Here is a 17,219-nt window from a genome sequence, read left to right as displayed (position 1 = left end):
GAGTCTTCAGTAGAATAAACACATTTGCTTTGAGTTGCTGGGACAACGTTTCAACATTGTGGCACCGTAACTTCATTGTTAATCATTTGTTTCAATTAGTACAGATGTCCTCCATAATTCCGACAGATTTGCCTCCTACAACCCTCCTACTCTCCCTTATTTAATCTCCCATTACCCTCTCCTTCCCGTTTCCCACTACCCTCCTTCCCGTTTCCCACTACCCTCCTTCCCGTTTCCCACTACCCTCCTTCCCGTTTCCCACTACCCTCCTTCCCGTTTTACACTACCCTCCTTCCCGTTTTACACTACCCTCTCCTTTCTCCTCCAATCCCCCTCTCATTTGTTCACCTTCACTAACCTCAAACCCCGCCCCCCTGGCTGATGTAATACTCGGCCTCCTGTCTTCTGGCAGGTAAGGGTTGCCGTGGAGACGCCGCTCCGCCGGTGTGGGGATGGTGGCGGCCTCGGAGGGAGGTGTGGTTGCTGTGGTGATGGTGGGRGGGGGGAGCGGGAGGGGGGTCGCGGAGGGACGGGGGAACAGCGGAGGCTTTGATGGGGATGATCCGGGTGTCCATGACCTCACAATCCACCTGCATCATCATCTCATAGCCCTGGGATTTATTATATAAACTCTCTGTYGGAGGGAGAGAGAACGAAAGAGTGCCATGTAAAAAAAGACATACTGACAGGGAGAGAAGTGTACAATAGACAGATAGAGAGGCTAGCAACAACCCCCCAACATTTCATTTTTTTGTCCCATACACCGGCTAGGTGCAGTGAAATGTGTTGTTTTACAGGGTCAGCCATGGTAGTACAGCGCCCCTGGAGCTAATTAGTAAGTGTTGACAATTTTACGTAATATGCCTCTTCATTCACCCCAAAAATGTATTCAACATTCAAGATCTCCGTTGTTCAAAGATTGAGAGCATTTCAAAAAGTTTTTAAAACAGTGTACAGCAGTGCAATGGGGCTATATTCTGGCACAATTCTAAAGAGCTGATAGTTCCGTCTAGATATCAAGAAAAGCAAACTCACCGTTGACAGACATAGCTGGCATCACCAGAGACATTTTGGGCCGTGTGGTCTTGTTGTGGCTGATAGCTGGCAACAGCAGGTGATCCTACAGAGAGAGAGAACGTAGGCTCATGAATGTCAGACATACGTCTTGCATTATGTGAATGGCACCCACTGTCCGTTTCATTCCCACTCGGTTTCACTTCCCTAGAGGTTTGGCGTTGCTGTTCCGTCTTACCCGTCTGAAGGAGACCACGTAGAAGGTGTCCTCACGCCGGTCGATGGCGTCCATGAAGTCACTGTAGCTGATCTCTGGACCAGCAGGGAACACTTGTATCTGACTGCGAGAGACAAATAGTTCGGGTCAGACCAAGACTACAAATACCAATAGCAGCAGTTTTTCCCCCCTAATCACTTGAAGGATGAACACCACTGTTGATTACTGGGAAATGTGGTCGACAACGGTTACCTGTCAATGGAACGATGGGTCTGAATGGGAAGATATCTGGAGATGTTTGTCTTCCTAAGCTGCGCTTTCTGTAGAAAAGGGAAGGGAAACAACTGATGTGTACCAAAACAATACACATCAACGAGGTCTTTTAACACGCCAGAGGTATCATGTGTACTCYCGTGGGAATGTGAAATACTACAAAAATATGATCCGGTACAGAAATACTAAGAAACTAGATGAAACCGCACCTGCGCTATTTTAGCTTTTTTCACAATCTTTGGCTTCCCTCCAGACTTCTTCCTGTCGATCTGGTGCCTGTGGACCCATCCTCTCAGCTCATCCGCCAGCCTGAGTGAGAAAGTGAAGCAGTCAGTTGTAGAAGTCAAGGGGAGTACACAGAAACTTGACTAATTCAGTAGAATACAAAATACAGTAGGATCTATGGGGATATATATATATATATATATATATACACACACTGCCTCCTTTGAACATGGATACAGTGACAGTCCTGTCTGAGAGCGCAGGTGCACTGTAGATGGTGAAACTCAATATCATATTTGCATAATGTGGTGAGAGACGGGATGACAGAGAGAGACTCCTGGACGCCTGAGTTAGGACCATAGCAGCGCTGCTGACCTGAGGGACTCGGAGCGGTTGAACTGCCTGCAGTCATTGGAGGTGAAATAGCGGTCGATGTCCTGCAGGACCAGGTCCTTCACGTCGCTGAACACGTCACTCAGGTTCCTGAAAACAGCCAAAACATGTAATACAGATTGAAACATCCTTCTGAAAGCCTAACCATGATATAAAATAATATTATATGGAAAACCATAGTGATTTCAAAGGGCAAAAGTCCTTAAAGAGATGTAAACATGAAGTAAACATCTTACAGGCAAGTTATGTGTGGACATCATTTTATGACAGCCTGTTAGTAGTAAGTTACTTCACTACATTCCTAAAGAAAAGAATGTACTTTTTACTCCATACACTTTACCTCGCACCCAAAAGTACTCGTTACATTTTGACAGGAAAATGGGCTAATTCAAGCACTTATCAAGAGAACATCCCATGTCATCTCTATTGCCTCTGATCTGGCAGACTCACTAAACACAAATGCTTCGTTTGTAAATTGTGTCTGAGTGGCCCCTGGCTATTCGTAAAAAACGTAATAAAATGGTGCCGTCTGGTTTGCTTAACATAAGGAATTGAAATGATTTATACTTTTGACACTTAAGTATATTTAAAAACAAATACAATTAGACTTTTACTCAAGTAGTATTTTACTGCGTGACTCACTTTTACTTGAGTCATTTTCTATTAAGGTAAATMTACTTTTACTCAAGTATGACAATTTAATACATTTTCCACCACTGCCTGTTACATATTTATAAGTTCAGACCAGTGTGGCTGCATTCTCAATGACTAGACTGCATGCATGTCTTCTGCAAAGCTCAAACACGGTCTTGTTCTCCAATGACGTTCTACTTGACTGAACCATGTTTGCAAAGCCTCATCGATTAGAACCACATGGTCAGCAGCCGCAGATGGCTGTGGCAAGGTCATAATGAACAGGCTCACCATCGTGGATATGCAGAGTTAACAATGAATTGGACTTTATTACCAACCTAAACTGGTATGAYTCGGTGGATTCCCTCTCCACCTCTCCTCCCTTCCACCCATCCTCTCCTCCCTCCTCCTCAGGATCTAGCCTTTCCTCCACTCTGCTATGTTCCCGAGCCGTCTCAAACTCCAGGAGATTTCTTCCTGTGTGAGGGACCACCTCTTCCTGTAACCCCGTCTCCAGCTTCCTGTCTGTGATACTGGAGGAAAACATTCAGTCAAAATCAACTAAATCATGCAGTTATGTACATTACTTTTTAAAAACAGGATTTTTMGGGGGGGCCAATTTGCCAATTGATAACACGTCATTGAATGGCAGTGACTATGAACAGTGACTTTTACCTGACAGGGCCGAAACTGAAGGTCATGAACAGTAGCACTGCCATGACGCAGACGGCCCTCTTGTTGTTACCAGATTCACTGCCCTGGAACAGAGAGAAGATTTAGAGCAGTGTAAACACTGGGGCCGGGACAATACRAGTATCGCGATACTCAGTATTATGGCAKGGAAACAAAACACAAAGCGGATTTAACTTCAGGAAAAGAGACCTGATGTTGGAAACAARTATGTTSTCATCCAGAGTCAAATGTATTTATTTTCCAAACTATAGAACACAATATTTTACATACAGCAGGTATTTAAAGAACCAAAAGACTTRGGTKTGCTTCGTGCTTTCATTTTTACCTACTGCGATACTGGAATCGTCCCGGCCCTAGTAAACACGCAAGTACCGACATGTCCTCTTTGAATGTATTCCTAGTTGTTGCTTTAACAGTCAAATCTTAACCACATTCTTAAGACTTTCATTTAGAAAGCTTAAATTGAAAGCAGTCCATCCGGTTCATTAGGGAAATACATCTCTGCCTCAGTAATGTAATCACCGAACACATTTGCTTAAGGGAGGTTTCCTGGCTTTCCCGCTCCCCTGCCACCCTCCCTCCTCTCTCTCCTACCCCTCCGCCACTACCTCTCCTTTCTCCCTTCCCCTGTACCGTCTTCCCTCCCACTCCTCTCTCCACCCCTCCTGTACCTCTTTCCCGGCAAGCCTCTCCCTCAGGGCCTGGTTCTCCTTGCGGAGGCGCTCGTTCTCCTGCTGCGCCTCCCTCAGCTGGCCCTCCAGGTTCTGCAGGTACTCCTTCTTCTTCTTGCGTGACTGGCACGCCGACTCCCGGTTCTTGATCATCCGCTGCTGCCTCTTCATCACCTTCATCTGAGACCCGGTCGGAGGGGAGAGCGCATGACAGTTAATCACGGCAGAACTGGGCGTGTGATCTGACAGTGAAGCCCGGGGTAAGGCAGCGGTTGAAGAAGAGCGTGAAAGAGAAATACTCACTGACTGACTGACATGCGACTGACAGACACTCACATCCATGCCGTTGCAGTTGCTCCCTGGCAGAGAGGACGCCGGGACTATGGGTTTGCTGGGGAATGGGGCCGTGGGGCTATGGCAGTGAGGCATGGTGGGGGAGACGGGCTCCATTTTGACGATGGCTGGCGCYGACCCCAGACAGACTGACTGGGAAAGCACCACTAAGAGAGGAAAAGAAGGTGACATCACTCAGCTATTACGTAACYTATTATGTCATGGTCTCTTACACACCCAAATATCCAGAATACCAGTAATAAAATACATTTCTAATCAACAAATCACAGGAATAGACATGAATAGGTATTGTGGTGATTTGAGCATGCACGCACACAGAGATGCATAAAATAACTTGGAATTCAACGCTCCCCTTTAATTAACCTCATGCATTCACCAAACGGTAAGCCTGGAATAAGGTAATGTGTGAAAAATGGTCCGTCTGGACCCAGGACTCACCAGGCCTGCTCTGGTCCCTGCTAGGCAGGCTGTGCAGTATGAGGGCCTTGGCCGGACTGGGAGCCTGGGAGACGGGGAGAGCCGCTACACACACAGGCCTGGGCTGGATGAGAGGCTTACTGCTCAGGATGGTACTGGCTTTGATCGTGGRCGCAGTGGGGTGGACTGGAGGGAGAGAGAGAACATGACACGCACTATAAAATGTCTGCCAAGAACAATGTCAAGAGCATTTGCACCGAAAGTACATAATATTAAACATGAAGCGTSCTCTCGTGGCTGAAGTCTTTCCTGTGCAGCACATCAATAGCTGACGTCACTGTAGAAACACGTACCTGTGGCCTGTGCCTGTGTGTCCATGCCATTGTGGGTTGCTGTTTGGTGTTGCTGAGYCGGCAGTTTGGACTGTGGTCGGGCCAGTTGTGCAGAGGCCACCGTGACTTCACATGTGCCAAGTGGTGGTGCCAGCACATCTCCAAACATATAAGGAGGCGTGGGCGGGTTCTCTCCTTTCACTGTGATCTGAATGGTAGAGAGATGTGCAAGACATTTTATAAAAACAGGCTTCACACTTTGGTTACTTCGGAAATACTCGGACTAGGCTCTATGTCACTGAAAATGTGCCCTTTGTGTACATTGCATCTCAGAGTCTCTAAACTGTGATGCATCAATATCGCATAGGGTGCCTTTAGTAGTGTGATGTGGAAGCTGATCTGTCTGGACTGACCTGTGAGTCTGGGAGTGAGGTCAGGGAGCAGTCGGAGGCCAGCGAGGAGGCAGGGGAGGGAGGCTCCGCCTTCACCCGGAACACTGGAACAGCACACACAAATTATACAAAAAGGACACCGTGATTAATTCACATTCAACCATAAAACGAACACATACACAATAGCCAAAGAGGGACTTACACATGTCCACTGGCAAAGGCTGCGTTATCGTCATTTCATCTTTCAATACGGGAACGTCCCCTTAAGAGAGTGCGAGGAAGGCAGAGCAGAGAGCGGCAGGGAAAAAGGTTTTAAAAGTACACCACAACCGACGCTGCAATGACACTCTACTGATAAACTGAAGTGATGTTGCCATTTTACTTCATTGGCCTTCTATAGTAGTAATAACATGTCTACTACCACAACGAATACTTTTAAAAAGGAAAACCTCTCCTTATGCTTCCTGCCACGCTTTATTAATCTCTGCACCTGTGAGAAGGTTGTCGTCCAGGTGTCTCCATGGCGACGTGGGATTGTCAGGATCAAGGGTCAGCACGAGATCGTTGTCAAACTGCGAGGAGAGAGAGAGAGGAAGCGGAGGGCAGAATTAGGCCATCGTCTGGATTAGTCAGTAGGTCGGTAGGGGGTGGGCCGTTGGTTGCCCCAGCAGGGAAATCAGCCCCATTATCGGCCGGCCCGTCTCAGGCTCACTCAAGTTACCTTAACTTTGGCATCTTTGGCATCACACACACTGAACTCTCACTACTGCTAGGTAGTGTGTAACACTGCCTGGTTTATACTGATACTGCCAGCACTAGCCGACTACCACCACCAGGTTACTCAAACCTGCCCCATATACATAGAAATGGAATCACTGGTCACTTTAATGTTTACATAACACTTTACTCATTTCATATGTACAGTTGAAGTCGATAGTTTACATACACCTTAGCCAAACACATTTAAACTCAGTTTCACAATTCCTGACATTTAATCCTAGTAAAAATTCCCTGTCTTAGGTCAGTTAGGAACACCACTTTATTTTAAGAATGTGAAATATCAGAATAATAGTAGAGAGAATTATTTATTTCAGCTTTTATGTCTTTCACCACATCTCCAATGGGTCAGAAGTTTACATACACTCAATTATAATTTGGTACRATTGCCTTTAAACTGTGTAACTTCGGTCAAACGTTCTGGGTAGCCTTCCACAAGCTTCCAACAATAAATTGGGTGAATTTTGGCCCATWCCTCCTGACAGAGCTGGTGTAACTGAGTTAGGTTTGTAGGCCTCATTGCTCACACACGCTTTTTCAGTTCTGCCCATAAATTTTCCATAGGATTGAGGTCACTCCAATACCTTGACTTTGTTGTCCTTAAGCCATTTTGCCACAACTTTGGAAGTATGCTTGGAGTCATTGTCCATTTGGAAGACCCATTTGCAACCAAGCTTTAACTTTCTGACTGATATCTTGAGATGTTGCTTCAATATATCAACATCATTTTCCTTCCACATGAAGCCATCTATTTTGTGAAGTGCACCAGTCCCTCCTGCAGCAAAGRACCCCCACAACATGATGCTGCCACCCCCGTGCTTCACGGTTGGGATGGTGTTCTTCGGCTTGCAAGCGCCCCCCTTTTTCCTCCAAACATAAGGATGGTCATTATGGCTAAACAGTTCTATTTTTGTTTCATCAGACCAGAGAACATTTCTCCAAAGTACAATCTTTGTCACCATGTGCAGTTGCAAACCGTAGTCTGGCTTTTTTTAATGGTGGTTTTGGGGCAGTGGCTTCTTTCTTGCTGAGCGGCCTTTCAGGTTGTCACTATAGGACTCATTTTACTGTGGCTATAGATACTTTTYTACCGGTTTCCTCCAGCATCTTCACAAGGTCCTTTGCTGTTGTTCTGGGATTGATTTGCACTTTTCGCACCAAAGTACGTCCATCTCTAGGAGACAGAACGCATCTCCTTCCTGAGCGGTATGATGCAATTATCACAACGCAATTGCGTGGTCCCATGGTGTTTATACTTGCATACTATTGTTTGTACAGATGAACATGGTATCTTCAGGCGTTTAGAAATTGCTCCCAAGGATGACCAGACTTGTGGAGGTCTACAATAGTTTTTCTGAGGTCTTGGATGATTTTTTTGATTTTCCTGTGATGTCAGCAAAAAGGCACCGAGTTTGAAGTAGACCTTGAAATAAATCCACAGGTACACCTCCAATTGATGTCAATTGGCCTATCAGAATTTTCCAAGCTGTTTAAAGGCACAGTCAACTTAGTGTAAATGTAACTTCTGACCCACTGGAATTGTGATACAGTGAATTATAAGTGAAATAATCTGTCTGTAAACAATTGTTGGAAAAATTACTTGTCAAGCACAAAGTAGATGTCCTAACCGACTTGTCAAAACCATAGTTTGTTAACAAGACATTTGTGGAGTGGTTGAAAAACGAGTTTTAATGACTCCAACCTAATTGTATGTAAACTTCCGACTGTATATACTGTATTGTATTCTACTGTATTTTAGTCAATGCCACGCCGACATTACTCGTCCTAATATTTATATATATTCTTAATTCCACTCTTTACTTTTAGATTTGTGTGTATTGTTGAATACTACAGGACTGTTGGAGCTCGAAACACAAGCATTTTGCTACACCCACAAAGACATCTGCTAAATATGTGTATGTGACCAATAAAATTGTATTTTGATTTGATAAAGGATGAATGAGCAGATTGCCGCACTATTGCACACTATTTTATTTAAACTTTATTTTACTAGGCAAGTCAGTTAAGAACAAATTCTTATTTTACAATGACAGCCTACCGGGGAACAGATCAGGGAACAGTGAGCTAACTGCCTTGCTCAGGGGCAGAACAACAGATTTTTTACCTTGTCAGCTCGAGGAGTCGATCCAGCAACCTTTCAGTTACTGGCCCAACGCTCTAACCACTAGGCTACCTGTAGGTGATGTAGATTGGAATAGGGATGGACATGAGTAATCGAGTCCTCAAACGGATGTCAAAACTCTCTCTTTAACCCGACTAAAGATCACTTTTTTTGACAGTCAAACTATTTTGTGGAATGTGCTTTGTGGCTGCCTGAATGGGCAAGAAAACGTTTGTCCCGATTTTACATATTTTTTTTGTTGTTGTCTTGAAGACAKCGTRAATTTGGTTTGACTCTACTGTTCCATTTCTACATGTGCATTTGCGGGACACAACAACAAAAAAGAAACCAAGCCAAGCATCAGTTCTTCTCTTTGAATTCATTTTCCCTTCTGTGTCTCACTCACTAAACTGTTCCGTCCACTCCCTCTACACACGCGTGCTAAGTGCGCACACAAGCTCCTGTTAGGCCTACAGAAATAAATGCCCCCCAATTTTTTTTTATCMAACTGATGGGATACACAAGCTACATTCCTTGCCAAATGACAACAAATTGTGTTCCGTCCCTGAGTTGATTGATGTAGGGAAATAGGTGTTCCAACGACGAGCTGCAGWTTTGGAATAATTGCGTCCTGKCGATTTTCCGCTTAGGCTACTTTGCGAACTGCTAATGCCATTTAGAATTGGTTAGCCTAGGCTATAACCCCCACTAAACATAGACCAGTTCCACGCTGAAAATATGCCAAAACATTTGTTTGATAAAGACAAAGAGCGTATTTTCAGAATCATTAAGAACAGGCCTACTAACTAAACAGATGTTGTGGTCGTAATTCATCTCCATGCAGTTTTCAATGTAGAATTCTTAATTCATTTAGAAAAATTCCAAAGAAAAGGCTAAATAAACTAAATCAAACAACTGCATGACAGATTTTTGTTTGTAACCCTCAGAAAATTGTCTCTCAACTCGCCAAATTGAGCCCCGTTTCAAATGATTACTCTGAGAATAACTATTCCAGARGCGATATGCGCATCGGCAACTTATTTCATTTAGAAAAATAGTCCGTTCTATTTTATTCAGTTATATGACATCATTTTTTTCTATAAATTATGCGTCTTGAATGTGATAGGACTTGGGAAATAAAAAGTGTCTTGTCTGATAAATTAACAAAAAAAGCCTATACCATTACACAGTCATAGGCTTCAACAAGCAAGTGCCACTGCTAAGGTTACTACCTTTTTGAAGATTGTGTTCCACAATATAATATAACAGTTACAATAAATGAATCTTAAATMACACTTGTTTTTATATATAGATAAATGCACACATATTTATTTCCAGTGTGAGCCTTGTGTTCTAAAATAGACCCCCCTCCCCCTGTTGGAGTAATCAACAAAAAAAGTGAGAGCGCTAACTGTCAAAACATTTCAAATGCCCATTCCTAGAATAGGCCTCATGTTGAGTAGACAGGAAATTAGGTCTAAATCATTGATAGCTTTGAATTAACGTTGTTGTGGTGATACAACATGTGTAGTACAGTGGTCAGATAATACAGTCAGGGTCTGTGAGCAGAAAATCTCTTTGTCCGTACCGATGTTTCATATTTCGGTCCTCTCGTGTACTCTCCGTCCTCTCCCTCCTCCATGCTCTCACACTGGTACAGACAGGCATCTGGGACAGACAGACCAATTAGTTAGCACTGTAGGAACATAATTATGCACATGGACAGACACGCAAGTTGCTTGAGTATCAGTTGCTATAGCGGTTGTAAGTAAAGCCTTATCACTATACCACAGTGACCCCTTGTCGCCATGGTTTCCCGTGCCTTATTTGGTTTGACAAGGGCTTGAAACYCGGCTCTGACCTTTGAGCTAAAACAAGAAGAGGGATCTACTAGTAAATGATGGTTGTGATCATAAACACACCTAAAATGAGCTCAAGATTTGATGCTTTTCTACACCCATTTTAAATTCAAAGCAGCTTCAATTCACAGGAGTCCAGTTTGGTTTTTCCGGCTTTACAAATTGAGGGAAATCTAAGCAATGGAGGGGAAGCTGGCTTAAAATACATGAGATGGGAGGTTTTCTGCCCTGAGGTGACCCATCTTCAATAGCAGAGGGATCAGTAACCAACCTGCTCTGTGCTGAGAATTGTTCCCCATTACTGTTGAATTTTAATTAGCCACGGGTTAGCTACTCATGATAATAGTAGACCCCATTAACTAGAGGGACAACTTWGGGCTGAAATGAATTCTAGCCTACATTATCGTGGGATGTTTTTTTCTTGAAAGAATGCTTTTCGTTTTCCACAACTAGTTTTAATTCATACTGCAGGCCTAACTAGTTAAATGCTGTCTATCATAAATAGTAAATGTAAAATTTWATCAAGTTCAGTGATCACAGGAAGTTAAAGTGCTCACAGTTTACAGATTGCGTGAGACAACCAGACTTAAGTCTGCAAACTTCAGCATACAAAAGCAATGATCAGGGAGTCAGTAAAAGGGAAAGGTCTGTGTATCTAAAATACAGTGCCCTACAATGAAAGCAAGCCAATCTGTCAGATGCAAATGCTATTGATTTTTAAAAAAAAGGGCCCGAGATACCCAGATGTCGCAAAAAGCCAGCTTGGTTTTCAGTCTTTAGATAGGCAAAGGCCTATGGTTTTATTCCACATATTGTATACGTTTGTAATTCAGGTATTTGGGATCGATGGTCTTTTCAGATAGCCTTTATATTATGGAAAACGAAAGCTTCCAGAGCACAAGCTTTTCTCACACTAATACCAAAGGCTTTTTATAACTAAAGTTAACACTCCTATATGTGCTAATACAGTGACATATCCGGTTTGCTGCCCAGCGCACATATAGCTAGTCATAGGCGCACACACCCACGCAAGAAACCAAACTACCACCAACTTTAACATTATGATTTTAGGTAATTTGTTGTCAGGGTCAACCTGGTAAGGTTAGGAAATGAAAGATGCATAGTCAATTTCACGCATTCGTTATCAGCTAAAGTCGCGTTAGCTAGCTGATCATTTTAGCTAGCTAACGCATCCATGCTTCCCAGGTGGTAAACATGCATTACAGTACCATTTATATCTCTCCCACTTACCCCAATCCTCGCTTGTCAGAAGGTTATCAGCGAAGAAACGACTATCCAAATCAGATAGTAAATCCGTAGTCATAGCCACAAGGCGTTTGTTAATTAGAGGGAGTGAGACAATCACCGATCAATTATATTAAAAAAAGATAAATCCGCGAATTCGATTTACAGCGAATGATGTTCAGTTGGCGATTGGGTCCATCGACGTGCAAAAGATAATTATAATTTCTTACGCGAAACATTAGATTTTGTATTTATTTTGTTTCATAATATCCACTCGGTCCACAGAACCATCTCGCATATGACGACATCCAGACTAGAAACGAAATTTCCGGTAAAAGCCCGCCCATTTTCAATGCAAGATCCAATCAAAGCAAGGATTTGTTAGATTGATTCTTCAGTCGCCCTATCCAATAATATTATTACTATTCAGGCAGAGTAGACCGTCGTAGATGGACAAAAGTAAGAGGTTTATAAGGTGAATCGGCCAAAACGCACTTCAGAATTTTGAGTGACGTTGAAAATCTTCAATGGTAGACATGTAAATTAGGTATTCCTTTCAAAGGAGAGGCTCTAAAAATCAATCACGTGTTCAACAATAAGAAACCTTTCATTTGAACACATGGTTGATAGCTAGCTAAAGTTGTCTCTTTTCTAAATTAGCCATGGATGGAGATAGGGTTTTGGATTTGTGGTTTTACTTGATTCTCCGTACTGGCGAATGATTATAACGGGGAATCTGATCCAACCATACATTCCTACATTGTGCCCCTTGCCTGAGAGTATGGAAGTTCAATATGTATCTAGATGTAGTAAGCTAGTGTTAACTAGCTAACGTTACCCATGAAATTAAGTTTTTAGCCAGGTAGCAAGACAACCAACTTAAAGCGTGTATGACAGTGATAGACCGTTTAGTCAACATGAGATAGAGGATCATGGAATTGGCTTGAGTGAGTCATGTTTCTTCGACTTGTATGCACAAACAATTCAGAACCATGGACAACCACATCATATTTAGCTTACATTGATTGGACTAGGTTTTGGTATATTTTAGTTGTCACTGTCATTAGACTAAGCAGAGGTGATTTGATGGTGAAATGGTGCTGGAATAGTGGAGGCAGCAACTGTTTTTGTAACTCCATGGTTCTAAATCAATAGTTGTTTTGTGGRCCGAAAATGTCGGAAACATTAACTTGATTGACCATGCTGTAGGTCATGTAACTAACTGTCTGTTACATGCAATATGCTTTGTGGACTTCACCAGTGTTGTTGAATTTATTATGCAGCACTGTCTTCTTATTGTCTCTGCCTTAGGCCTACAGTGCATTTGGAAAGTATMCAGACGTCTTGACTTTTTCCACATTTTGTTGCTTTACCCTTATTCTAAAATGTATTCAATTGTCCCCCCRCAACTACACACAATACACCATAATGACAAAGCAAAAATAGGTTTAAATTATTTAGCAAATGTATTCAAAAAAATTCAAAAAAGATATTACATTTTACATAAGTATTCAGACCCTTTACTCAGTACTTTGTTGAAACACCTTTGGCAGTGATTATAGCCTAGAGTCTTCTTCACTCAAGGACATTGAGAGACTTGTTCCGTYGCCATCTCTGCATTGTCTTGGCTGTGTGCTTAGGGTCGGTGTCCTGTTGGAAGGTGAACCTCTGCCCCAGTCAGGTATTTGTGGCTCTGGAGCAGGATTTCATCAAGGATCTCTCTGTACTTTGCTCTGTTCATCTTTCCCCTCAATCCTGACTAGTCTCCCAGTCCCTGCCGTCCAGCAATAGGAAGAGTCTAAAGAAGAGTTAAYAAAATATTGACCAAATAAACTAAAGTAAAAAATTATAAAAAGTAACACAATAAAATAACAATAACAAGGCTATATACATGGGGTACCGGTACTGAGTCAGTGTGCGGGGGTACAGGTTAGTTGAGGTAATTTGTACATGTAGGTAGGGGTGAAATGACTATGCATAGATAATAAACAGCAAGTACCGGCAGTGTACAAAACAAATGGGGGGGGGGGTCAATGTAAATAGTCTGGTGGCCATTTGATTAATTGTTCAGCAGTCTTATGGCTTGGGGGTAGAAGCTGTTAAGGAGACTTTTGGTCCTAGACTTGGTGCTCTGGTACCGCTTGCCGTGCGGTAGCAGAGAAAACAGTCTGACATGGGTGACTGGAGTCTCTGACAATTTTATGGGCTTTCCACTGACACCGCCTATTATATAGGTCCTGGGTGGCAGGAAGCTTGGCRCCAGTGATGTACTGGGCTGTATGCACTACCCTCTGTAGCGCCTTACGGTCAGATGCCAAGCAGTTGCCATACCAGGCGGTGATGCAACCGGTCAGGATGCTCTCGATGGTGCAGCTGTAGAACTTTTTGAGGATCTGGGGACCCATGCCAAATCTTTTCAGTCTCTTGAGGGGGAAAAGGTTTTGTCATGCCCTCTTCACGACTGTCTTGGTGTGTTTGGACCATGATGGTTTGTTGGTGATGTGGACACCAAGGAACTTGAAACTCTCGACCCACTCCACTACAGCCCCGTCGATGTTAATGGGGGCCTGTTCGGCCTGCCTTTTCCTGTAGTCCACGATCAGCTCCCTTGTCTTGCTCACATTGAGGGAGAGGTTGTTGTCCTGGACCCACACTGCCAGTTCTCTGACCTCCTTCCTATAGTCTCATCATTGTCGGTGATCAGGCCTACCACTGTTGTGTCGTCAGCYAACTTAATGATGGTGTTGGAGTTGTGTTTGGCCACAGTCGTGGGTGAACAGGGAGTATAGCAGCAGGGGACTAAGTACACACCCCTGGGGGGATCAGCGTGGCGGATGTGTTGTTACTTACCCTTATCACCTGGGGGCGGCCCGTCAGGAAGTCCAGGATCCAGTTGCAGAGGGAGGTGTTTAGTCCCAGGGTCCTTAGCTTAATGATGAGCTTCGTGGGCACTATGGTGTTGAACACTGAGCTGTAGTCAATGAACAGCATTCTRACATAGGTGTTCCTTTTGTCCAGGTGGGAAAGGGCAGTGTGGAGTGCGATTGAGATTGCGTCATCTGTGGATCTGTTGGGGCGGTATGCGAATTGGAGTGGGTGTACGGTTTCCGGGTTCCGGGTTGATGGTGTTGATGTGAGCCATGACCAGCCTTTCAAAGCACTTCATGGCTACCGACGTGAGTGCTACGGGGTGGTAATCATTTTAGGCAGGTTACCTTCGCTTCCTTGGGCACAAGGACTATGGTGGTCAGCTTGAAACATGTAGTTATTACAGACTGGGTCAGGGAGAGGTTGAAAATGTGAGTGAAGACACTTGCCAGTTGGTCCGCGCATGCTTTGAGTACACATCCTGGTAATCTCTCTGGCCCCGCGGCTTTGTGAATGTTGACCTGTTTAAAGGTCTTGCTCTCATCGGCTACRGAGAGTGTTATCACACAGTCATCCAGAACAGCTGGTGCTCTCGTGCATGCTTCAGTGTTGTTTGCCTCAAAGCGAGCATAAAAGGCATGTAGCTCGTCTGGTAGGTTCGCGTCACTGGGCAGCTCGCGTCTTGGTTTCCTTTTGTAGTCCGTAATAGTTTTCAAGCCCTGCCACATCCGACGAGCGTCAGCCGATGTTGTGGGATTCAATCTTAACCATGTATTGACGCTTTGCTTGTTTGATGGTTATTCTGAGGGTGTACCGGGGGGTGTATACTCCTCAATGCCATTGAATGAATCCCGGAACATAATCCAGTCTGTGCTAGCACAAACTAAATGGGCTCCCGAGTGGTGCAGTGGTCTAAGGCACTGCATCTCAGTGCAAGAGGCGTCACTGTAGTCACTGGTTCGAATCCAGGCTGCATCACATATGGCCGGGATTGGAATTACCATAGGGTGGCGCACAATTGGCCCACCATCGTCCAGGTTTGGCCGGGGTAGGACGTCATTGTAAATAAGAATTTGTTCTTAACTGAATTGCCTGGTTAAATAAATTAATGCTGCACAAATGTTTTGTTACCCTTCCCCAGATCTGTGCCATGGCACAATCCTGTCTCTGAGCTCTACGGACAATTCCTTCAACCTCATGGCTTGGTTTTAGCTCTGACATGCACTTCTTCTTCTTTGATGTGGTTTATCGGCGGTTGGCATCCAATATTAATGGTGCATTACCGCCACCAGCTGGACGGGGTATAGCATAAGAAACAACATTTAAAAAAAATTAAAAATAAACATTCTGGGAAAGGGGGAAAACGACATCATACAAAATTAAACATGTCAACTAAAAATATTTTTTAAATGAAAACCTCACTTCTTCAATCACAGTCCACTCCAAAATACATCCCTGTGATGGGGCTGCATTCACCGACAGGATTTCTTGCACCGCCTCAACTGTYAAATCACGAAGACCCAAAAWACMTTCAGCCCCATTCACAATGATTCCAATTGTCTTAGACTTATTCTCCGCCTGTGCTGTACAGTTTATGACCATTGCAATAAATAATACAAAGTCCACCTTTTCAACATGTAGCATTTCACTATCCCTCGGTTGATAAAAAAAATGTCACTAGTCGTGGTGGCTCTACTACCATTGCTTCTTCCCGCCACTCGTTCCTTCCAATTTCTCACCGTCTCCAGATAGGAGACACGCTGGACACTCCTTACCCTTGTCACCTCATTAACCTTCATAATAACAGAGAGACTCTTCATCAAAGAACAGTAGCATGGATGAAGTGAACTTCTCCGTCCACCGTACAGGTCAATCGATGTGCACCAACCACTCCATCGATGTCTTCAATTATAGCCTCTGGCTTTATTTCTTGCGCAACCCCAGAAATAACCCCCTTGATAGGTGCCCTGCTACGAAAATCCACGCAGGAAACATTCCACTCCGAAATCTTTTTGAGTCTTAACACACGCTTCTTCTGCTCCGCAGACACACAAATCGAAAACCACTTCTTGTGACTCTCACCGACTCACACATCCCAGATATTCCTGGATACTTTAAACAGATTTTCCCAAGTAGCATTGATCCTAAACCTTGACTGGTGGTTTCTTATTTTCCAACATAGCTTTACTTCTGAGTTTTACTTCTCCCTTTGCCYCTGTAACCCACCAATTCRCACTTTCTGTACTATTAGCTTCACTCGACTCACTAGCAGTTTCAATCAAAACCTCAGTTTCCGCCATCTTCCATCTACAACCAATGTCTAAGTGTCCCGCTCCAACAAAGAGCTACTCTCCTTTCTCTGACATACACTGTCAACTGTGGGACCTTATATAGACAGGTGTGTGCCTTTCCAAATCATGTCCAATCAATTGAATTTACCACAGGTGGACTCCAATTAAGTTGTAGAAACATCTTACGGACAATGAATGGGAACAGGATGCACCTGAGCTCAATTTCGAGTCTCATAGCAATTGGTCTGAATACTTATGTAAATAAGGTATTTCAGTTTTTTATTTTTAATAAGTTAGCAAAAATGTCAACCTGTTTTTGCTTTGTCATTAAATGAGGGAAAAAAAATATTTAATCAATTTTAGGATAAGGCTGTACCGTAACAAAATGTGGGAAAAGTCAAGGGTTCTGAATACTGTATGCACTGTATATATCAAGTTCGCAA

General features: G+C 43.6%; 1 protein-coding gene across 4 annotated transcripts; it reads right to left on the bottom strand.

Annotated features, from left to right (window-relative positions):
- Positions 1 to 262: 262 nt before the first annotated feature.
- LOC111955634 (cyclic AMP-dependent transcription factor ATF-6 beta) lies at positions 263 to 11,938 on the bottom strand. 4 transcript variants are annotated; one of them, XM_023975858.2, is made up of 17 exons: positions 11,624 to 11,938; positions 10,102 to 10,181; positions 6,105 to 6,186; positions 5,817 to 5,876; positions 5,636 to 5,718; positions 5,244 to 5,430; positions 4,912 to 5,076; positions 4,423 to 4,619; positions 4,120 to 4,299; positions 3,431 to 3,513; positions 3,094 to 3,288; positions 2,105 to 2,212; positions 1,714 to 1,813; positions 1,484 to 1,575; positions 1,253 to 1,355; positions 1,036 to 1,120; positions 263 to 634 (listed from the first exon to the last, which is right to left on the bottom strand). In XM_023975858.2, the coding sequence occupies exons 1-17, from the start codon at positions 11,694 to 11,696 to the stop codon at positions 360 to 362; spliced, it is 2,148 nt and encodes a 715-aa protein (XP_023831626.1). In that variant the 5' UTR covers positions 11,697 to 11,938; the 3' UTR covers positions 263 to 359. The 4 variants fall into 4 exon arrangements, with proteins under 4 accessions (XP_023831626.1, XP_070292613.1, XP_023831627.1 ...); XM_070436512.1 differs by having other exon boundaries at positions 1,484 to 1,551; XM_023975859.2 differs by having other exon boundaries at positions 4,456 to 4,619.
- Between the last annotated feature and the right edge of the window lie 5,281 nt (positions 11,939 to 17,219).

This window comes from Salvelinus sp. IW2-2015, linkage group LG31 (genome assembly GCF_002910315.2).
Source record: "Salvelinus sp. IW2-2015 linkage group LG31, ASM291031v2, whole genome shotgun sequence".
NCBI classification, from domain to species: domain Eukaryota; kingdom Metazoa; phylum Chordata; class Actinopteri; order Salmoniformes; family Salmonidae; genus Salvelinus; species Salvelinus sp. IW2-2015.
This window is presented reverse-complemented; position numbering and strand designations above follow the sequence as displayed.